General features: G+C 38.8%; 3 protein-coding genes across 3 annotated transcripts in view; 2 read left to right on the top strand and 1 right to left on the bottom strand.

Annotated features, from left to right (window-relative positions):
• kif20a (kinesin family member 20A) overlaps positions 1-20,948 on the top strand; it is a gene marked incomplete at its 5' end in the record, with an annotated part of 46,147 nt that overhangs the window by 20,319 nt on the left and 4,880 nt on the right. The window contains 11 exons of the mRNA XM_079214485.1: positions 16,592-16,760; positions 16,915-17,040; positions 17,121-17,240; positions 17,404-17,542; positions 17,705-17,880; positions 18,254-18,353; positions 19,328-19,540; positions 19,888-19,999; positions 20,096-20,170; positions 20,271-20,414; positions 20,737-20,905. Coding sequence (XP_079070611.1) covers positions 16,592-16,760; positions 16,915-17,040; positions 17,121-17,240; positions 17,404-17,542; positions 17,705-17,880; positions 18,254-18,353; positions 19,328-19,540; positions 19,888-19,999; positions 20,096-20,170; positions 20,271-20,414; positions 20,737-20,905 — 1,543 coding nt within the window. The remainder of the gene's footprint in view (positions 1-16,591; positions 16,761-16,914; positions 17,041-17,120; positions 17,241-17,403; positions 17,543-17,704; positions 17,881-18,253; positions 18,354-19,327; positions 19,541-19,887; positions 20,000-20,095; positions 20,171-20,270; positions 20,415-20,736; positions 20,906-20,948) is intronic.
• Positions 1,904-6,216, bottom strand: casr (calcium-sensing receptor; the record flags this gene model as incomplete). Its single annotated transcript, XM_079214071.1, has 6 exons — positions 1,904-3,039; positions 3,137-3,260; positions 4,265-4,495; positions 4,582-5,421; positions 5,636-5,942; positions 6,032-6,216. 6 exons carry the CDS (start codon positions 6,214-6,216, stop codon positions 1,904-1,906), a joined length of 2,823 nt encoding a protein of 940 aa, XP_079070197.1.
• On the top strand, positions 10,119-14,083 carry LOC306752873 (cationic amino acid transporter 2; the record flags this gene model as incomplete). The annotated part of the gene is made up of 11 exons (XM_079236701.1): positions 10,119-10,488; positions 10,630-10,785; positions 10,993-11,149; positions 11,376-11,509; positions 11,790-12,012; positions 12,195-12,331; positions 12,622-12,724; positions 13,137-13,270; positions 13,355-13,521; positions 13,723-13,831; positions 13,941-14,083. 11 exons carry the CDS (start codon positions 10,119-10,121, stop codon positions 14,081-14,083), a joined length of 1,833 nt encoding a protein of 610 aa, XP_079092827.1.

Genomic DNA, 20,948 nt, shown 5'->3' with positions numbered 1-20,948 from the left:
GAGGAAGTCATTATAGTCTTTTAGGTGGTTTGCTTGATGCATATGTTTCGTATAGACACTTCCGTTAAGGAATTTTCAAAGTAAAGCTCGTCGTTGGTGACAATTGTTCTAACTTTGACTTACTTTTGTTTCATTAACTGATAACTGATGATTGTAAATTATTTGGATACATTATACAAACTCCTCTTGAGCCCAGGACTACGACTGACAAGCATTCCCATCTGGCAAGACCCATCCTGCAGATCAAACATACAACAGCTGGTCTCTCTACACTGGATTTGAGGATAAAGGTCTTGTCCTCTGGCCAGAGGACCATGGTGGTTGTGTCCAGCTGCTTCAGGATTCAACATACACGTCCCCAGAGACCTTAGGGAATATTTATTTTGAGCACGGATAAACACAATGTATTTCTCTTCTCAACACACATTGCAGGAGCCTTCACTAGTTAAATATGTGAAAAAATAAGTACTCAAATCCTTTTCTTACAATAAATACAAGTAAAAAATAGACATAACAAGTAAAAGTTGTGTTTAAAATTAGAACTTAATTTCAGTATACATCAAAATACACTTAATGTATGTATAATGGCCCATTTCATATTGTTGTAAAAATAGTTATATTATAATCTATAGTCTTTTCTACTCAGGAAATAGTTACAGCTTAGTAACTGAGTTCTGAGTGGATCAGAGCCGAGCCGCTCCTCCCTCTTCTCTGTACCTCCTCCAAACTGTTAGGTCATGTGTAGTCCTATTGTGAGAATGGCATTAGCATGTGAGATAGGCCTGTACTGTTTGCAGTTGTCAGAGACTTGTGATAGCTTGAAGCAGAGAAAGTTCTTTGAGAGATCTACACCAAAATGTCCCATCAGCATGTTCATTGTTTTGATCAGTTTTTTTCTTTTATTCAGATCTATATTTCTGAGAGAATTTGAGTTATTTATACAAGCATATTAGATTGTGGTTGTACTTCAAAGTAATTCAAGTTATTACAGTTGTGTTAGCTGGAAGACAACATTTGTAATTTTTCTACATTAGACATAATGCAAAAAGGAGACTTTGTCTGGAGGGAAACGGAGAAGTACAGAATATCCCAAAGAAATCCCAAATGATTTATTACAAAAGAGTCTAAATTGGAAAGGGGAATCTTTTGATGTTGTGGTTTAGTCTGACTGATGACAGCGGTGATGCTTCTTATATTAAGCCAAACAAATATTTCGAATTTGTTTCACACGCTGTTCTACCCAAATACACCCGAAATAAGGCGGAATGGATTTGGCAATGTCATGTTGACAGACTTCATCCGTTTCTTTTGTTAAGTTATGATTGATCACAATAGAACCTACGAAGTATGACACGTTGAGTCGACATCCTGCAATTGTGTATTTACAATGTGAGTCATACATCCCCCTGCCCCGCTTTAAAGAGCTTGGGTTGTCCTCTGGTCAAATATTGGCACAATAGGCATGTCTTTGTGCTGCCAATGCATGGAGGATTATTTTGTCAGTTAACTTAAACTTGTTCTGACTATATGTTTACTCTTAGTCTTAATGTTTACAATATGTGTGTAACGATAGATAGATAGATAGATATAGACAGACACAAAGTTTACATTAAATATTATTGAAAGTCGACTATTATTGAAAAAAACGACTTCAAGATTTAATTGCATGTTTTTTTAATTGTACAAAATGGTTGCTATTAGCTTTGTGTACATCAGGGTAATGCTGAAAATAATAAGAGTCACAGGATTCAGGTAAAGTACAGTATATCATTTGGACTGGCCATCTTTCAGACAAATTGTTAAGGAAATGGGAAGATAAAAAGGTCTACATGTAAATGCATTTCCAAATAAAGTCCCACCCCATTAATGGGTTAGATGATGCTGATGTTTCCACCCAATGCTATCAAATCAGAGAGCTCCTCCTCGACTCCTCATAGCTCAAGGACAGAGTAACTGTTCCACTGCCAAAGCTCACCCTTGGCTTATGCTTTACTGAAGTCGCGTCGCAGTCATTGCCATTGGTCTTGAGGCTGATGGATGAGGACGGAGACGAGGCAGAAGATCCGCCGATGCTGCCTGACTTTTTTCTCGCAGCTGTATTATGTTTCAGTGTAGCTTTTGCAGCCACTTTAAAAGCGTGAGCTGCAGTGCTGCATCGGACTTCTTCGATGGTGTTCCTGGAGGGTTTGAAGAGGATGATGTAGACCTTGTTGAAGAAGATACAGGCCAGCATCCCAAAACTGGATGCCAGTATAGCAATGACCTCCACAGCTGAAACAAACTTGCCATAAGTACTAAAGTATGCAGGGATAAAAGAGATCCAAACAATAAAGAATATGAGCATGCTGAAAGTGATAAACTTCGCCTCTGTAAAGTTTTCTGGAAGTTTCCGTGACTTGAATGCAAAAAAGAAGCATATAGCTGCCAGGAGACATGTGTAGCCAATAAGAAATCCAAGAGCCATCACAGATCCCTCATTGCAGGTGATAAAAATGATCTCATCAATGTCGTGATTCCTGTAGCTGGAGGGAGGGGCATTGTAAAGCCATACCACACATATCATGACTTGAACAAATGTGCACAGAAACACCAAAAGAAACTGCAGGTTTAATCCCCACCATTTACGATGGAGACTTGTCGGGATCTTGGCTTCAAATACTAGAAGTACTCTGTTAGTTTTCACAAGGATGCAAGATATACAGAGAACAAAACTGATCCCAAAGGCGGGTTGCCGTAAACGGCATGTCCAATCCTCTGGCTCTCCGATGAAGATGAGGGAGCTTGAGAAGCAACAGATGAGTGAGAACAGGAGAACGTAGGACAGTTCTCGGTTTGTGGCTTTCACTATTGGGGTGTTGCGGTATCTGACAAAGACTCCCATCACAAAGGCTGTCAAGAGCACACCCAGTACTGCACATATGGCCAGAGCTATCCCGAATGGTTCTATCCAGGAGAGAAACTCGATTTCCTTCAGGAAGCAGAATGTGTGATTCCCATTGGACCAAGAGTTATATGGACACTTGGTGCAAACACTAGCATCTGCAGAGATACAAAAAATCATCTGTGTTATAAGTGCAACACTAGCCAGGTGTAACGTTCGTGGATATGAGATTGTGAATGTTCGGCATCTCAATACCTTTATGATTACTGTACTCTCCATCTGAGCACTCAGTGCACTCAAAGCAACATGTGGGCATACTGTCAATGATCCCCTTCCTTGTACCAGGTTCACAGTCCTCACTGCAATTAGAGAATGGCACCTACAGGATGTAAATGGACAGAAAAATTGCATGAAAAAAAAAGCAGAACATTTCATCAAGTTTCATCATTTCATCAAGTCAACACGAGAGAAACTGTAAAACAAGAAATCAGGAGCAATATGGGTAGTTATATTCAAAGAAATCCCTTCAGATAGTCTTTTGTTTTGCAGGCTAAATTATAAATACAAGTCCATTTCATCTCCAGAAACTAAATAATCTGTGAATAAATGTTGGTAGTATTCGTTTAGAGTGAATTTATTATACAACTTTTAAAAAAATTATAAAAGTCTTGAATGACCTGGTGATTTTTGACACTTTTTTTACCTACAAGGACATGACCGTAAATCATAACCTCTAAATGTATTAATGAATGCATTAGTATCATTATTATTATTTTTGTTGTTATTACATAATGATAATCAAAATAGTAAGAAGAAGAATCCAACGGATTTCAAGAGGATTAAGAATTATTATTATATATTTTTTTTTAAAGGAATAAACCAGGTCCCCAATTCCCAATAGTAACTTAAAGCTGCACTAATATGTTTTTATGAACAATAGATCAAATGACCATGTGTAATGTTTAAGCAGTAATGTAGTAATGTTTTAATATTTCTAATTTCATTGTTTTGGTTTTATATACCTCACGCTTACTGTTTAGTTCACTCTCACTGCTCTTATCAACTTGTCTCCAGCACTTGTAAAGCCACTGAATGCTTCTTGCCCAGACGGCCAATGTTTGCGACGAGCCAATGAGAAAGTATTTGTCAACATGTTTGCCGTAACAATTTCATGAGGTGTCAATGTTGTATTTATAGTGATTTATGCTGCCCACATGTGGACAAACAAATCCAGTTGCTGTAGCTTTAAGTGACCCTGCAACAATTGTAACAATGCAAATTTAGAGTAGATCAAAGTAGATCATGCCAGGAAAAGGAAAACACACCAAAACATACATTAATGTGCACATCCTCGACAAAACAATGACACTGTTTAACACTGACCTCAGAACTGTATCCATTCCACAAAATCTTTGTCTTGTCAATGAACAGTTTGGCTCCTCTCTTGACGTGCATGTTGTAGTATCCCACCTCCTCAAACACCACAGAGCCATCCTCAGCAGACCTGTGCCAGTTTATAATAGTGTAGTTTGCAGCCATGTCTGCGTTCTCATCAAAGTGCATCTTTTCCCCCATGCTGTTGGTGTAGTTCAAATGTCTAAGCTGCTTCAGGGCCTGCGGGGCAGAACCACACATTTAGATGCTTCAAACTGGCTAAAATAATATGATTTTGTAATTAATGGCTTTGATTTGCATTTTACCTGCCATGCTTCCATTGTCTTTATATCGGCACAGGAATTGTTGGCAAAGAGTCCATGTCCAGGTGTGCAGGTGAGTATGTCCTGCAGGGCCTGTGCAATGGAATAAACTGCAACATACACGTTATAGGAGATACGAAAGTGTGTGTAGTCCAGGTACGGCGTCTCAACACTTGTGATGTCTTCCTCACCAGTACACAAAGGCCTGAAACTTGTGCTGTCATTCTCACTTTCCTGCTGTCTCTTGCTGTCTTCCAGATAACAGTTGAAGGTTTCTTCCCAAAACTCCCTGACAAATTCATTATGACTGTCTCTCTTTGGTTGCACTTTCTGTAAGAACTCTCTTAAGCCAGGAATATGCCCTGCCTTGAGAGCAAAGCCGATAGTCCCAGCCACAACATCCAGATACTCTGGTTTAGCTATAAGAGAGGAGCTAGCCCACGCTTCACTAGCTAACCAGATACGATCTGTGATGTTTCTCTTCACCATCTCTTTGATTAAAGGCTCGGTATCTGGGCCGCTGGCAAACACTACGATGACTTTAGCTGTGGAGTTCTCAATCCTGTCAGCCAGCGCTTGGATTTCATGATCCTCGAAATACTGAGAAATAAGTTCATTAAGGTGAATGCAGATGTCTCGCTCCTCCATCTCCTTCTCAAACTTTTCAATCCCTGGGCGTCCATAGTCGTCATCAGAGGCCACAGCAATGACCCAGTTCCACTCAAAGTATTCAATGACGTCTGCCATGGCTGTGGCCTGGTACTCATCGGTAGGAATGGTTCTCATGAAGGACTTGTACTGATTCTTGTTGCTCAGTAGGCGACTAGAAGAGCCATAGCTGATCTGAAACGGTAAAGATTTCAGGTAATCTCCTTTATTATCATTGTTTAATATAAAGGTTTTGTCAAATTGTTGATACAACACATCATCTAGGAGGCATTACATTCCTGTAGAATGTATTATCCACTGCAAGTAAACTATGTTTGCATAGTTTTTAGGACAGTGTTGCCTTGTGACATTTCCATTGATGTGGTACCGTTATGGATCGGTTACTCACCTGAGGAATATAAAATAGACCCAGTAGGTTTGCGACTGCTGTGGAGACTGCAGATCCAGCTGCTCCGACTACTGCAATGGTTGCTGGGATGTGATCAGTGCAGTTGCAAAATTCGTCTAAATTCAGGGAGTCAATCTTATTTTGAGCCACAAAACTAAGCGTAGCTTCCAGGGCTTTTGACACTGTGTTGCACGTGTCAAAGATCCTGTAGCCGAGGGTGATGTTGGGCAAGAGAGTACTGCTGTTGTTTATCTCATCAATTGCAAAAATCATGGCCTGGAGCCAACGGAAACCACGGAAATTGAACCTGTAAGAGCAAAAAAAAAAGCCATTGGATTTAAACAAGTTGAGCAAACTCATTCAGTCAAATCATGTAAACGGGTCTCAAAATGTTACCTGACACACTGTGTGGACTCGGGCCGAGCTGCGAGGTCTTGGTCTTTGGATGCAACTCCAAAGTGTATGGGGAAAAGACCCCCGAGCAAAATATCACCAGTCATCTGTGCTCTCTGATGGGGCCCATAGGTTGAAATCACATAACTGGACCCCAACACTATCAGGTAATACAGAACCAGTCTCATCTTTGTTTTCTTTCTATTGCGTAGGATTATTCTCTACAACTCCCCTGAGTGAAGGTGTATTCTCAGTATTATCTTCTCCCATCAATCTGCTTGCTGCACTGTTTTGTGTTGTTCATGTTTGCACTGATGAGATTGTCTGACTGTAGAGAAAACAGGAAAAACATATCATACTTTTGTCGTCAAATGGGCTCTAAATGGGATATTCAATATATTCCAATAAAAAATAAAAATACATGGAGAAAAGAAAACTATATTTTAGCTTGAGATGCTTTTCTTTTTCTTAATTATGCAATCTCTGTGGACGCCACCCAATAAACCCCAAGCACTGAGCTCACTTTCCCATATAAACATGGAGAGAGGGCAAAATGGTGTTATAAACCAACATGACCCGAGGCTATTATTCTCGAACAGGGCTACGCAGTTACACATGTTTTTTTTTAAGAGTTTGGAAAAGTGTTTTAAGAGCTGGCTGACCTGGTAATGTTTCGAAGAAGATTCATTTTAGCTTTTCACACCTCAGTAACGCTGCAGTCATGCTGCTTGAAATATCCATCTGAACTGAAATAGATTGTGGACATACATGAGTGAAGTCACATTCTAATGACCCTCCTTCTTTTAAGTGCTCGGTCTCATGCTGTGGCCAGTGAAGCCAGTCACCATGGAGAGAAGCCTGCTGCATCTGGCTAATACTGCTGGAAAAATGCTGGGGCAGAGCTGTGATAATGAAGTGACTAACGGCTGAAAGAGCCACTGTTTGCCATATTAAACATTATTGAGGTCTATGTACAGCCTTATAAAATATATTTCATTTTCTTCATGACATCATTTTGGATGGAAAGCATATTTTGCATTAAAAAAAAAAAAAAAATTATAGAGTATAATCAAATAATCATCCAGTATCAAATTTAGTATCCAATTTCCCCCATGTATTCTTCATAAATTACAATGATTAAAACACCCAAATTACCACTCAAACACTTTTTACCTGTTCTGAAATTATAAAAAATAGATACAAACATACAAATGTTTAAAAAGCTAAATCCGCATAGTAATTGACCGTAATATTACCATCTGTTTTAAATAACAGATTCATTCTTAGTCAAACCTTAATCAAAAAGTAAGCTGACGATGGCTGAATTCTAACTCTTTAACAGTTATTCAGTGCTTTTTAACTCCAAAATAAAAACAATAAAACATCAAGCATGTAAAATAGTACAGAATCAAACTTACCACCTGATTTAAATGAAAAAGTTCATCTGCAGGCATACGCCGATTTTAAGGTCTTTTTCCTAAAATATCCAGGGTGTTGAATGAATTCACTGAACAATAGTGTGAGCCTCTGAACCTCTTTCTGCAGATGAATCATTAACAGGGAGAGGGATAGTCAATTTCCTTCAGCTAATGAAGTCTACCCAGTTCACTCCGCCTGAACTAAAGTCATCGCAATCTAAAGTGGGAGAGGTTTTAGAAATGGTCAACTATTACCACATAATTACAACGAACACAATCATGCATGCTAGCTTAGAATATGAGAAAAAAAGAGACTAAAGGTAAAAGTTATCTTTGTCTATGGCTTTCATAGATGTGTATTTTAAGTTGTGTAGGCCTAACTGGATGTTTATGTTTGCATTACTCAAATTAAGTAAAAATTGCCTCAGTGCTATTTTTATTTATGTTTGTATGAATGAATAACACATTTCTCAGTATTCTTGTCACCTACACATTTAGATTTGATCCTCATGACAGTCTTTTTTTTCCAGGCAGGTTTAAACTTGTATTGCATTTTGCCAGAAGAGCTGCAGCATGATGCCAGGAAGCCCTGGAAGCAGTGGATCGCACCATTATGTTCCTCAAACAATTTGCTGCCTCCTTATGCTCTGATGAACGGGTCTTCAATTTGTTGCTGAGCAGATGTCTCCTGTGAAAACAATTTTACTTTACAACATGTTGACTTATCTCTGGCACGACCCAAAGCTGTGTGTCCTCGAGACATCGGGCATATGTGATACAAAGTATGCACTCTAACGTTAATCAAAGTTTCTTATTTGTCACAGCCGGAAGAAAGTCATCCACCTCTCCATCAGTGATAGAGTTTAACTGGATAAAGAAAAGCACAGTTGGACCACAACATGTGAGAGGTGTTTGAACAACAGCAGGAGATTCAGAAATACTCAAATGTTTCCGGAACATGCATTAGCAGAGCTGGAAACACTGTCCTCATGTGGATGATCTAATACAAACACAATTATAAAGATTCAGTCAAAGTATTAGTTGGGTGTTAAAAAGTACTAAGCTAAGGGATACCCAGAATTTGTAGCTGTCATATCACCATTATTTGTAAAGTTACTATGATTCAAACTGAAACTAATCACCTTCTAAAGATAATGATTTAAGTCTCTAAGTATAGTAAAGAGTTGTTTCGTCCAAAAATAGCAACAAAAGGTGTCGTTGGACATGGTGAAAGAGGACTGAGGACTTATAGACTCAACAGGTTTCAGGATCTTGAATCAGAAAGTTAAATTCACTGAAACACTGTTGAAAAGGAAAATCAACCATTTGTTCAACTGTGTGATGTTTTCACCCAGCATTGTTGTTGTTCTTTGTCTAGAATAAAATAAAATAAAATCAGTCATCTGAAAATGTATAAATCATTTAAACTTTGAGTTTAAATGAATTATAATGAGTAATACATTAATATGCTAAGGGTTACCCTTTTGTTGTGTAATGTTTGTAATGTTTGAATTAGTTTAATTCATAAAAGCAAAGTCACAGCATCACTTAGTTCTCAACAGTGTCAATTTTGTTGTGTCAATCAAGACATGTATAATTCATGTTTTAATGCCAATCATGGTTTTATTATTATTATTATTATTATTATTATTATTATTGTGTTTTATTGTACAAATATGAATACAAAATGAGTCTGTTTAATTTTTTCATTAAAACAATTCAAGTAAAATTTGTCGTAAAGGCCTCCATGGTTTCTGAAATGTGTGTTATTGTTTGACATTGCAGACGTGGCCTAAAAAAAATCATTCGTACCCTGTATTTTTCAGAAATGGCACGTATGTCTGAAATGTAACATAATGTGTCAAAAATGTTGAGCAGCAAAGAGTTCACAGTGAATGGATTTATCCTCACAGGTAGTGTGTGGTCACACTACTGCGGTATTCAGCTGGAAAGGTAAGAATGTCTTTCTGATAAGAATCGGCATACAATCTTTTGGCAATGATCTCAGCTTTTTTTATATAATATAATCAATTTGTTTTGCTCTAAACATCTAATTAAATGTTATCAAATGACTCTACATGTAGTTAGTGATGAATAATGGATACATCATGTAAATAGTAAATTATAAAATGTACACTAATGACTACCTACTTTAATGTCTTCCTTTTTCATAAACAAGGACCGTTAATTGCTTATTGTGGGTGCTAGTGTGTGTTTGTGCTTGCAGCTTACTGAATGTGATCTCATAGCAATTTCTTGGCTGAAAGACATTACAGCAATTTTACAGCACAAACAGGTAAAATCATGTGATGACATTGTGAAAATGTAATCATGTAAATGGCATCACTTTGATCCAATTGCAATATTTGTTTTAATCAATAGCTGAACTTGTATTCTGATAAAATTGACTGTAATGCGGAGGATTAGTATAATATTTAAGTTACACATGGTTTCATTTGTGTCTAACGTTTGATTTGGAAAAGTGCTTACCGGTACATTTAACATTTTCTTGAGAAAATGTAATTGAGTCTGTTTTGTGTGCTATGTTGAATAGCTGTAAACTAAATGTTTATGTAAAATCCCAATCTGTGCTATTTTCAAGCAATTGCCTAGCCATTTTTGTGTGGCTTTATCTCGAGCGATCAATGAAACACGATGTCTTGATTAATAGGATGTCTGGTGCAAAGATACTGCTATTTCTGCAGAGCCTGTCACGGACGAAACCTCTGGAGCCTGAAGGAGAGGTGTCCAACTTCAAGCGATGCCTGACGACCCTCGACCTGGTGGCCCTGGGGGTCGGCAGCACGCTGGGGGCCGGTGTGTACGTGTTGTCGGGAGAAGTGGCCAGAGCCGTGGCCGGGCCCAGTATCATAATCGCCTTCCTGATTGCAGCGGTGGCCTCTGTCTTTGCTGGACTTTGCTATGCTGAATTTGGAGCTCGTGTTCCCAAGACCGGCTCTGCATACCTCTACAGCTACGTGACTGTGGGAGAGATATGGGCTTTTATCACTGGCTGGAACTTGTTGCTGTCTTATGTCATTGGTAAAGATAGTGGCACACTCTGAAATATATTTAATCCATGTGGTGGATGTTTAATAGTCATCTTGGGAAAGTATCTTGTAAATACTTCTGTCCTCTTACACTTTCAAATGAGCCTCAAATCTAAAACAAATTGTTTTTAAGGGACGTCAAGTGTTGCCAGAGCATGGAGTGGGACCTTTGACGATCTCATTGGAAATGTCATTGCCAACTCTCTGGGAAAACAAGCTGCGATGAACTTACCTGGATTGGCTCCCTACCCAGACTTCTTTGCAGCTGGCCTCATAATGCTCCTGGCAGGCAAGTTTCATAATCCAAACCCCTGTGACTTGTAACCAAGTGTAAGCATTTTGTATTGTGATGTATGTGTGGACTCTGGAGGAAATTATAGTAGATTATAATAACATTTTATAATATATTTTTAACGCATGTTGAGTATCTTTTTTATGAACAAGGTTCCATTGTATTCATGACCAACGTTATATTTTCTGTCTGTTTCCTTTCTAGGGATTCTTGCATTTGGTGTTAAAGAGTCTGCTATTGTAAATAAGGTTTTTACAGCAGTTAATGTTCTGGTGTTGCTGTTTGTTATCCTCTCTGGAGTCATTAAGGGGGACATCAACAACTGGTACATCGGGGAAGAATCTCTCCTAGATGGATTTGAGTATGGGTTCTTTTATTTTTTATACAATGAAGAAAAATAAAAGTGTTTCCACCCCCTACTGTGCCACATCCACATGTAACGTCTCACTTTTTGTACAGTAATATTCAGGGTTCTATTGTTGACCTTTCTTGCTCAGTGTAAGCTTGTAATATGTATCATTCAGTTGGTCGATTATTGTTGCATGAATGATTGTTGCACCAAGCATCAACATGTCTTCTCTTTGCAGAAATTACACGTCACTGAATGACACAAGCATATATGGCAGTGGCGGATTTTTCCCATTTGGCTTTGAGGGAACATTAGCAGGAGCTGCCACATGCTTTTATGCATTTGTTGGATTTGACTGCATTGCCACAACAGGTAAACTAACATGGATGCAGTACAATGCAAGACTGAGAGAGGATACAGGGGCATAGCATGATATAAATGGTTACAATGTTGTAAGATGACCCTCGGTCTATAAGCACAGGCAGAGTCCTCTGGCATCTATGGGTAATAATCTTCTCCAATCACAAGCAGGTATTCGCCCACTTGAAATGTTCATAAGCGTAGCCAGCAAATCAGGAAATTTTGCGGAGCCTGTGTGAGTTAGAACAATAAGTTACTACACTATATAGTAATGATCTGTTATTTTCTTCAGGAGAGGAGGTTCAAAACCCTCAGAAGTCGATCCCACTCGGCATCGTGGCATCCCTCCTCATCTGCTTTCTGGCTTACTTTGGTGTGTCTGCCGCCCTGACTCTTATGATGCCGTACTATTTGCTCAATGTTCACAGCCCGTTGCCCGTGGCCTTTACATACATCGGTTGGGGCCCTGCAAAGTATCTAGTGTCTGTGGGATCCCTTTGTGCACTGTCAACAAGGTATGAAAAGCAATTAAACTTTGCAAACCAATCATTCCTTGGATTTACCTTATTTTCTATTTCTATTTCAATTAGATTATTTAATTATCCTTGTCCTTGGCTAACATACATCCTGTAAATTAACTGTAATCCCTATTGTGAATTAAAACAAAAGCAAATAACATGAATAACTTTTCCCACAGCCTACTAGGATCGATGTTTCCAATGCCCCGTGTGCTTTTTGCCATGGCCAGGGACGGACTTCTCTTCAGACCTCTCAGTAAATTGAGTGAAAGACAAAGTCCTGTTATAGCGACCCTGGCTTCAGGGGTTGTAGCAGGTAAGACTGCCAACACACGCTATGATCGTTTTAAAGCTTTGTTTTAAAACACCTTCCTGTTTTGACCTCAGGAGTTCAAAGGTTTATGTAAACTACACTTATTCTAAACATCTAAATGTCTTTTTTTATTTGAGGGGAAATACTGTATTTGGTGAGAAGATAATGTTTTCCTTTTAAAGCAGTATCGAACAGAGCGCTGGAGTTGAAATATGATGACCTGAAATTAACACAAGATAAACTATTTAAATTCATGTGGATTACTATTATCATTATTATTCATGTCTTTTCAGCTATCATGGCGTTATTGTTTGACCTGAAAGCGCTCGTTGACATGATGTCGATTGGGACCCTTTTTGCCTACACACTTGTTGCCATATGTATCCTCATATTAAGGTAAGATTCATGATCATGAACATATGTGTGGTATTATTACTCTAATCTTAATAGCTACCATGTTTGTTTGTGATGTTTATGAGTGATGTTGGTGTCGTTGGTGGAAAATGGTTCATGAGCGAATAGTAGACTTTGTTCCTTTATAACAGCTGGCAGATACTTTGGAGCTTCTACCTTAATTAAGAATGCATTTTTCTTCCATTTAACTGCCTTTACTGGTGATGACAAAAGATCATTAAATAAGATGGCATTGTCTGTATTATACATATGGATGCAATTCATTGTTGTGAACCAGGAAAAACAAAGAAACAGGAATAAAACCCACGGATTCCACGTTTAAGTCACAGCTAAATCAAAATATGGAAATACATTATGTTTGGGTGTATTTATTCATATTTCCTCACTTTCACAGGTACCAAGGAGACCTCAGCGAGGATTCAAGCTTCAGCAAACCAGAACCCTTTACAGTTAATGGAGTCGTATTTCCTCCTTCACAAGTCACCTCACGGACATCAAAGAATGTGTCTCTTTTGACTGTTTGTATTAGTAAGTGATCTCAGCCCCATCCTTGAATATTATACAGCATAGACAATTGTTAACAATCATTGGGACTTACATTGTTCTCCTCAGTCTTTTTAGCGATCATCTTAAGCCTCGTCATATCTCAGGGTGTGGACTCCCTGCAGGCCCTGGAGTGGTGGAGTTTACTCTGTGTCTCTATCATCGCGCTGATGCTGGTCCTCATTACTTTAATCATCTGGAGACAACCACAGAACACAACCAAAGCTGCTTTCATGGTATGCCTCATCTATCTTAAAGTGCACATTTAAAGATATACATTGAACATGACTGAAATCATAATTACTAAATGTAGGAAATCAGTCCCAACAGAAAAAAATACCCAACCAGTAACATTTCACAGATTTCTTGAAACTGTGTACTTCTTTTCATTGCTTTGATATTATTGTCATGATAATTCTGCTCTTTCATATGGCCAGGTTCCTTTTGTGCCATTGCTTCCTGTTTTCAGCACCTTTGTCAATGTCTATCTTATGGTTCAACTTGGATCGGACACATGGATCCGCTATGCCGTGTGGATGGCAATAGGTAACTGAATCAACATCACTATAAAATACACATTTTCATTGAAGCAAAATGTGTACAGGCATCAAAATAACAAACATGATCAAAGGAGATGTCATTTGTCTTCAAACAGGTTTAATCATCTACTTCTGTTATGGTGTTCAGCACAGTGTGCAGAAACAAAGGCTCCAAAATTCACACAACCACGTTAGTATTCACAGCATCGCCACCACTATGGAGCAACACTTTGAACCAGGAGAAGACTTTAATGGCTAAACAATGTGAAATGCAGGTTTACTGATACAGGTGGGCGAATCATCAAGAAAAGCTAAATGCTTTCATTCATATATTTTAAAAATGGCCAGTAATGTCCGAATGGTGTTTGTTCATGGATTCAGAAAGTTAAATATGTTAAAAAGTTTGTTCGTTCGTTTTATTTTGTTTATTTTTACTTTTATAGCTAATAAAAATTGCAGTCACACACTTGTGTATAATTCACACTGACCGTATCCCTGAATGAGGCTCCATGCAATATTGTGTTTTCATTGAACTGTTTCAGTTATTGATATTGATACATTACAGGCTGTTCAATTTTGCAAAGAACAGAGCAATGTTCGAGGTTTAAGAGCAACTATTGAAGTACTTTGTCTAAGTGTCAAATCACAACATGCAGCTCATACCTCCGAGGTAGATGATGTTATTAAATACGGCTCTTGCCATGTGTAATTCATTATTTTGTTATCAATAAACCACGTTTGTTCAGAGAAAATCCAGTGTTTCACTTCCCTGCAGTTTCTTTAGAGGTAACATGGTCATATTACTTAGAATTACTTCACATATATGCCTTTTGCTGTTTCATGTGTGCCATATTATATTGCTAGTGGCACGGATTTATATTGTTGAGCACCTCAACTGTTTGTCAACTGCAGGATTCCTAATGTAGCCTGTGTTCCCCATCCAGTGTTTAACAAATTTGTATCAATTAGATTATCATGTAAAATGTAGGCTAGCAATTTGTGTGGTGTGCATGTGAAATAAATATGACATTTTAATTTTGGGGTCTTCACTTCTCTGTCGTCCTCGTCTTTACTTCTACTTTCTATACATACAATGACTTTCTCCTCCCTCCCTCATGCCACATTTATTTTAAACGGGTAATAGGAGCTCCTGAAGGAGGTATTAGTTAAATAAATTACAGTTTCAGTGGGGCGCTTAGCTTATACTTTGGTAAGCATAGCCTCCTGAAGCACTGATTGTTCACAATTTGGATTCATTTAAATTTCAAAGGGTGTTTTTGATTTGAAAGCGACATCTGCTGGCCAAACTCTTGGTGTTGCATTTGTATGGCTGGATTGAATCTGAGACTATGATGAAAGTCATAATTAGTCAGAATACACGTGGTTTTCAGTCTGCCTTTTACTGCTTTCATATCATAAAAGCAGTAAAAGGCAGACTGACAACAACGTCCCGTTTTCAGAACCATCGAGAACTTGTCTAAAAACGAATGATCACGTAACGTTTTGTTGAAGGGAGTGAGTAGAACCATCTTAACGCGATACTTCCGCTTTGTCGACGTCACGGTTGACGGTGCGTTGCGTCAGATGCGTTGAGCGCGACGTCGCCGGCTTTAGCCAATCAGCGACTCGCTCCGGAGGGGAAGCGCATTGTTCAAAAACCAAACGCATTCGGGTAAAAATAAGTCAGCTGAGGCTCTGAGTGTTTCGATAGCGAGAAGAAGCAATAGGCTATTTCACGTGTTTTTGATACAAATGTATCCCCGGTTCTTTGTCAAGTAACTAACTTGACTTTTGGTGATATACTCAGAAACGGAAGAACATTTAACGTTATAATAATATACCTTACTCGAATCCAGCCGCTCGTCGCACTTTCGAGGTAAGTTAAATTAATGCAACGTTAGGTTAAGCTAGCTGTTAACTCTAAGTATTCTCTGTATTTAGCGTTAGTATGTTACTCGTACGCATACCAGTGAACGTTAATCCCAAAATGTTGCATTGTCTTACATAATATATACAAAATATTACGTTACATGCCATTCATCGAAATATAATTCTTTGTTTCTTTTTCTAAAATAAATAGATAGCGTTATATTTATCGTGCTCTCTGGTGTTCGTTTCTGCGAGGGACAGCCAGGACATAGACGTAGCCATTCATACTGTTGTTAGACCCTATGTCTTGTTTACGTTAACTCTGAATAGAGCACAGTAAAAAGCCTTTCGTTGTGTTTACTGTCACTGTTGAACATCTGGTTTGGGGTTTATACGAAGGCTAATTAAACCGCAAAGAAGCCCAGTGCTTCTTTGCTTTTTTTTATTGATACAAATTATGTCATTCTTCTGCACCCGTACTAAACTTGTCAAGACAGGTTATTGCCTGTGAAATAATTTTCTTGTTTGACTAGTCTTACATTTTGACTGTTTGGCAAAGTGGATTCAACCAGTTTCTGTGTGTTTACTCGTGTTGTTTCATGACACACCCTTATTTTAATTAATAAGAGGTGTGGGGCACACTCACATTTGTGTGTGTGTGTGAGAGGAATTGAGACAAGTCTTATTGAGTATTATAATCTATTTATTTATATATATATATATATATATATATATATATATATATATATATATATATATATATATATATTGTATCCTGATACAGTCAGATCCTGAGAATATATGCAGATGGACATTACATGTCAGGTTTTAAGCCGAGTTGTAATTTCTTCATTCCAACTTCCCATTCATTACAAGTTTTCCTCTTGCAACAGGTAAGCATGGCGCTGACTTTGTCCTCCCCGTGTGGATACACCTTTGATGAGGACGAGGAAATGGCTGTGTTTCAGTCAACGGCAGCAGAGCATGGAGGCCTGTCGAGACTATGTCTATCTGAGCTCTCTGTCATTTCCCCTGGCCTGGACACCCGTCCTTCCATTACAGACCCAGTGAGTAAGGTGTAACAAAAATGCATACAAAGCCTTTTATTAAATGTTTTGAAACTTATATTTGTAACATTGACTTGCTGACTTCTTCTTACGGTTTTAGATTATTCAATATAGGCAACGAAACATAAAGATGTTTTTAAATTTGTGTCTCTAGAAACTAGCAGTGAAACCTGCAGTGGTGAGACAAGGTAGTTGTGACGAAGGGGACAGAGAGAGGGTTAAGGTCTTTCTGCGCATCCGGCCGCTTACTGAGACCGAGAGTCAGAGGGAAGAAGAACAGGTAAGACTTTGATTCTGTGGGTTGATTACATGCATTTATTGTTTTTAGTACACATTTGTACTCACGGTTCACTCTTTTAGGGTTGTGTGACTGTCCAAGATGAAGAGACACTCTTGCTCAAAGCTCCGAAAGAATCTCAGAACATGAGGACTGCAGAGAGGGGCATCACCCAGAGCATGCACAAGTTTAGTTTCTCAAAGGTAGAGTCACGCTTGTGCATTTAGTTAAATACTAAAGTATTGCTAGTCAAGGACATACAACCAATGTCAGTAATAAACAACAACAACAACAACAACAACAAGGAGTATCCTGAAGTAAATAAAGCCAAATACTCATGCTTTTATTATCACCCATCTTTCATAGATTTTTGGGCCAGAGACTACACAGCAACAGTTTTATGAGTGCACAATGAAGAAGATGGTGAAAGATGTGCTTCAAGGAGAAAACCGGCTCCTCTACACTTATGGTGTCACCAATTCTGGAAAGACTTACACTATACAAGGTAAAACACCTTGAACACATCAGTATACAGCTCTGGTTTGGTTGTGATGTTGTGTTTAAGCTCTGTGGAATGATTGGAGATACAGATATAACATTCTCAATGCTTGTGTGGCCAGTTAAATGCCTAGAATGCAAATGTAAATTCTCAAACTTTGACCTGCAGGCAGCGGTCTAGAGGCCGGCCTCCTGCCCCGGGCTTTGGTATCTCTGTTCAGGAAACTGCAAGGTCGCCTCTATGGTGCCATGGACCTGAAGCCTGTCATGAATCAGGATGTGAGACAGCTCAACTCCGGAGAGATCAGGGTAGAGGAAATCCGCAGAAACTCTCTGCTTAAAGAGGTAAACATTTTAAGACCGAAAAATGTCCAGCTAAATTTACATGACTCACCATCAGTGTGCTCCAGATATAAAATGCTTTCGATCTCCAAATATGTCTGTGTACCTCTCTATGGAAAGCAAATGACACTAACAACCAAGGAAGTAGTGTACAAAATAGTTTGTTTATGTCTTATTAATGGAAAAGACGGTCATGTGTCTCTCTAGGTAATTGTGATTTAGGAGACAAGTGAGCTGAGATGACTAGTTAACTTACTTTTATTTTTTTAACTGTTTTGTCTATTGTGCAGTCTTGGTTTACATCTAAAGAATTATAAATATTAGAACGTCTTCTTGCACACAGATATGAGCTGACGTCCTTTTGTTGTTGTTGCAGAATGAGAATCTGACTTCTCGTCGAGGTGGTAACACTTCAATCTGGGACAGCGGCGTTGGAGGACTCTCCTCTACAAGTAACATTGCCACCCAGCTTGAAGGTGAGGAGGGCACCAGTAAATTACAAATGGAGACACATTTGAGACATTTTAAAGTCTGTCACACATTTTTCCAATATGCTCTTGAGCAAATGCAAGTACTTTTACTGAGAGTTGAAGTATGTTAAACGGCATACACAACACATATTGTTTAGTTGAATACCAGTTGCACTTCTGATGGGTGGATAGTGTAGGACAACTTTATATGGTATTGCTGACCAGCTACAGATAGTACGAGACAACGCAATTATGGCAACAAGATTGCTATATTACTCGTGCCTAATGCATTTCATTTGTAGTATACATCCAGTTCAGACTTAATAAAGAGAACCCTGCCTCCATTAGTCAGTAGCAGTAACGAGTTAATCTTTAAGAAATAAAACGCGAAATGATGAGACATACAAAAGTTGCTTTTCTTACTCTGGTGCGCCATTGACTGAGTGAGCTTTGGGGCTGCATTTGAAAAAGCTATATTCATCCAATTTGAATGTTTTCTGTTGTAAATGTCTTGTATTTTCTTTTTTTAAGTTTATTGCCGCATTTTGATCAGGTGCTCTGGTCGATTGGTCAACGATCATTATCAGCCAATATTTGTTCTAAATTGTCTGATCGGCAGTCTTTATAAAGACTCATCAGATTACGTATTGATTCTGAATTGAAACATTTAAATACAAATGTTTCTGCTTTCTCACCTGCTCTTTAATTTGTCCTGTGAGCGAAACAGACTGATACACACATCTGGTGTGTGTCCAGATGTTTGGTACACACGCCAGACTCTGTGCCACACAGCTTGGCGTGGTGCGTCTTGACTGTATAGCTCAAATAGTCAACATGTTCAATTTATATATTGACCGTTAATCAACCTGTTGACTGACAAATGCTCGTGGTGGTTAACTGTTGACATCTCTAATTCAAATCATTGTTGCCTTTTGTAAAAGCCTTTTCTTTTAAAAGAACATCATACATTGCTTTTACAGACACTGACAGTGTTTGTCTGGAGCCTGACAGCCTTTCACACAGTGGAGCAGATGATCTGGCGGAAGGGGTGCAGTTTTCTATCTGGGTGGCCTTCTACGAGATCTACAATGAGTTCCTGTACGACCTACTGGACGCTTCACCCTCCCTGCAGCCCAGAAAAAGGATCACGCTGCGACTCAGTGACGACAAGCAGGGCAACCCTTATGTGAAAGGTAACACTTACTCATTCACAGAAAGGATGTTTCTCTAAATCTGTTTAATTAGTATGGTGTGTATGTGTGGAACCTTCCTGAAGCTCAATCCCAGTATGCAGCTTCTCACATCTGATGCATGTTAAAGTTAATTAAGCTGGAAATTACATTATAAACTGTAGACTGCTTCTTTGGGTGAAAGTGAAACACTAGATAAAAGCACCCCTATAGATGATAAAATACTTTAAACGGTGTGTTTGCTTTTTTACTATTGCTATCTGTATAGTAGCACATCAAACGTGTTTTATTGTTGCTGCTGCCGATTTTCCAGTGTACATTTCTTTTGCTTTTTCCACTTGTTATACCAGACCTTGCCTGGATCCAGGTCCGCAGTGCTGAGGAAGCTTGGAGGATTCTGAAGGCTGGACGTCGTAACCAGAGCTTTGCCAGCACTCACCTCAACCAAAACTCCAGCCGTAGGTAGGTAAGAGCACATTCAACTTTTGCCATATTTAAAAAAAATCTGTTTGGTGCACACTTGTTTCATCTCTTATAATAAATGTATCGCCTACTCAGCCACAGCGTTTTCTCCATTCGTGTCCTGCACGTCCGTCCAGAGACGGATTCAGCCCAGGCCACGCACATCAGCGAGTGAGTTAACCTTTAGTTACCGACTTTAAATTTGAACTTCGGTTGATTTTGGTATATTGAGTTTGCAATAAAACATCATCTTGCACTCTCTCCTCTTCAGATTGACGGTTTGTGATCTGGCTGGGTCTGAACGCTGTAAAGAGCAGCGTAATGGTGAGCGGATGAAAGAGGCCAACAATATCAACACCTCCCTTTTAACACTGGGACGCTGTATTGCTGCTCTGAGGCACAACCAGAACAACAAGTACGTGTTTAACCATAACTTGGAGAGACCGTACACCACCGGTGAACTCTCTTGATGCGTTAGTAGTAGTAAATAATGAAAATGTACATAACTCTTTTTTTTTCCTATAATTTTGTTCTGTTCCCAAGTTAAAAAAAAAAAAGTACTCAGCTTTTCTAATATTAATTTCTGCAATTCACAATCCAATGATAATATTGTTTAATATCATGTGAGGCAGTATTGCCAAGTGCTTCATATACAACACATGTATTTTCTCATAAGATATTGGAACGATCTGTTTGAGACAGAGCTTTATTTTAAAAACTTTATATGACCTCGCCAGATCGCGACCCCCTCAAGTGGTGCCCTTCAGGGACAGTAAAATGACCCGAGTCCTGCAGGGTTTCTTCTGTGGCAGAGGAACGTCCAGCATGGTGGTCAACATCAACCCATGTGCCTCCATCTACGACGAGACTCTCCAAGCCCTCAAATTCTCTGCTATTGCTACTCAAGTAAAAAACAAAAACATCTTGTTTCGTACAACTTCGTGACTGA

This window comes from Taurulus bubalis, assembly GCF_910589615.1.
Source record: "Taurulus bubalis genome assembly, chromosome: 2".
NCBI lineage: Eukaryota > Metazoa > Chordata > Actinopteri > Perciformes > Cottidae > Taurulus > Taurulus bubalis.
This window is presented reverse-complemented; position numbering and strand designations above follow the sequence as displayed.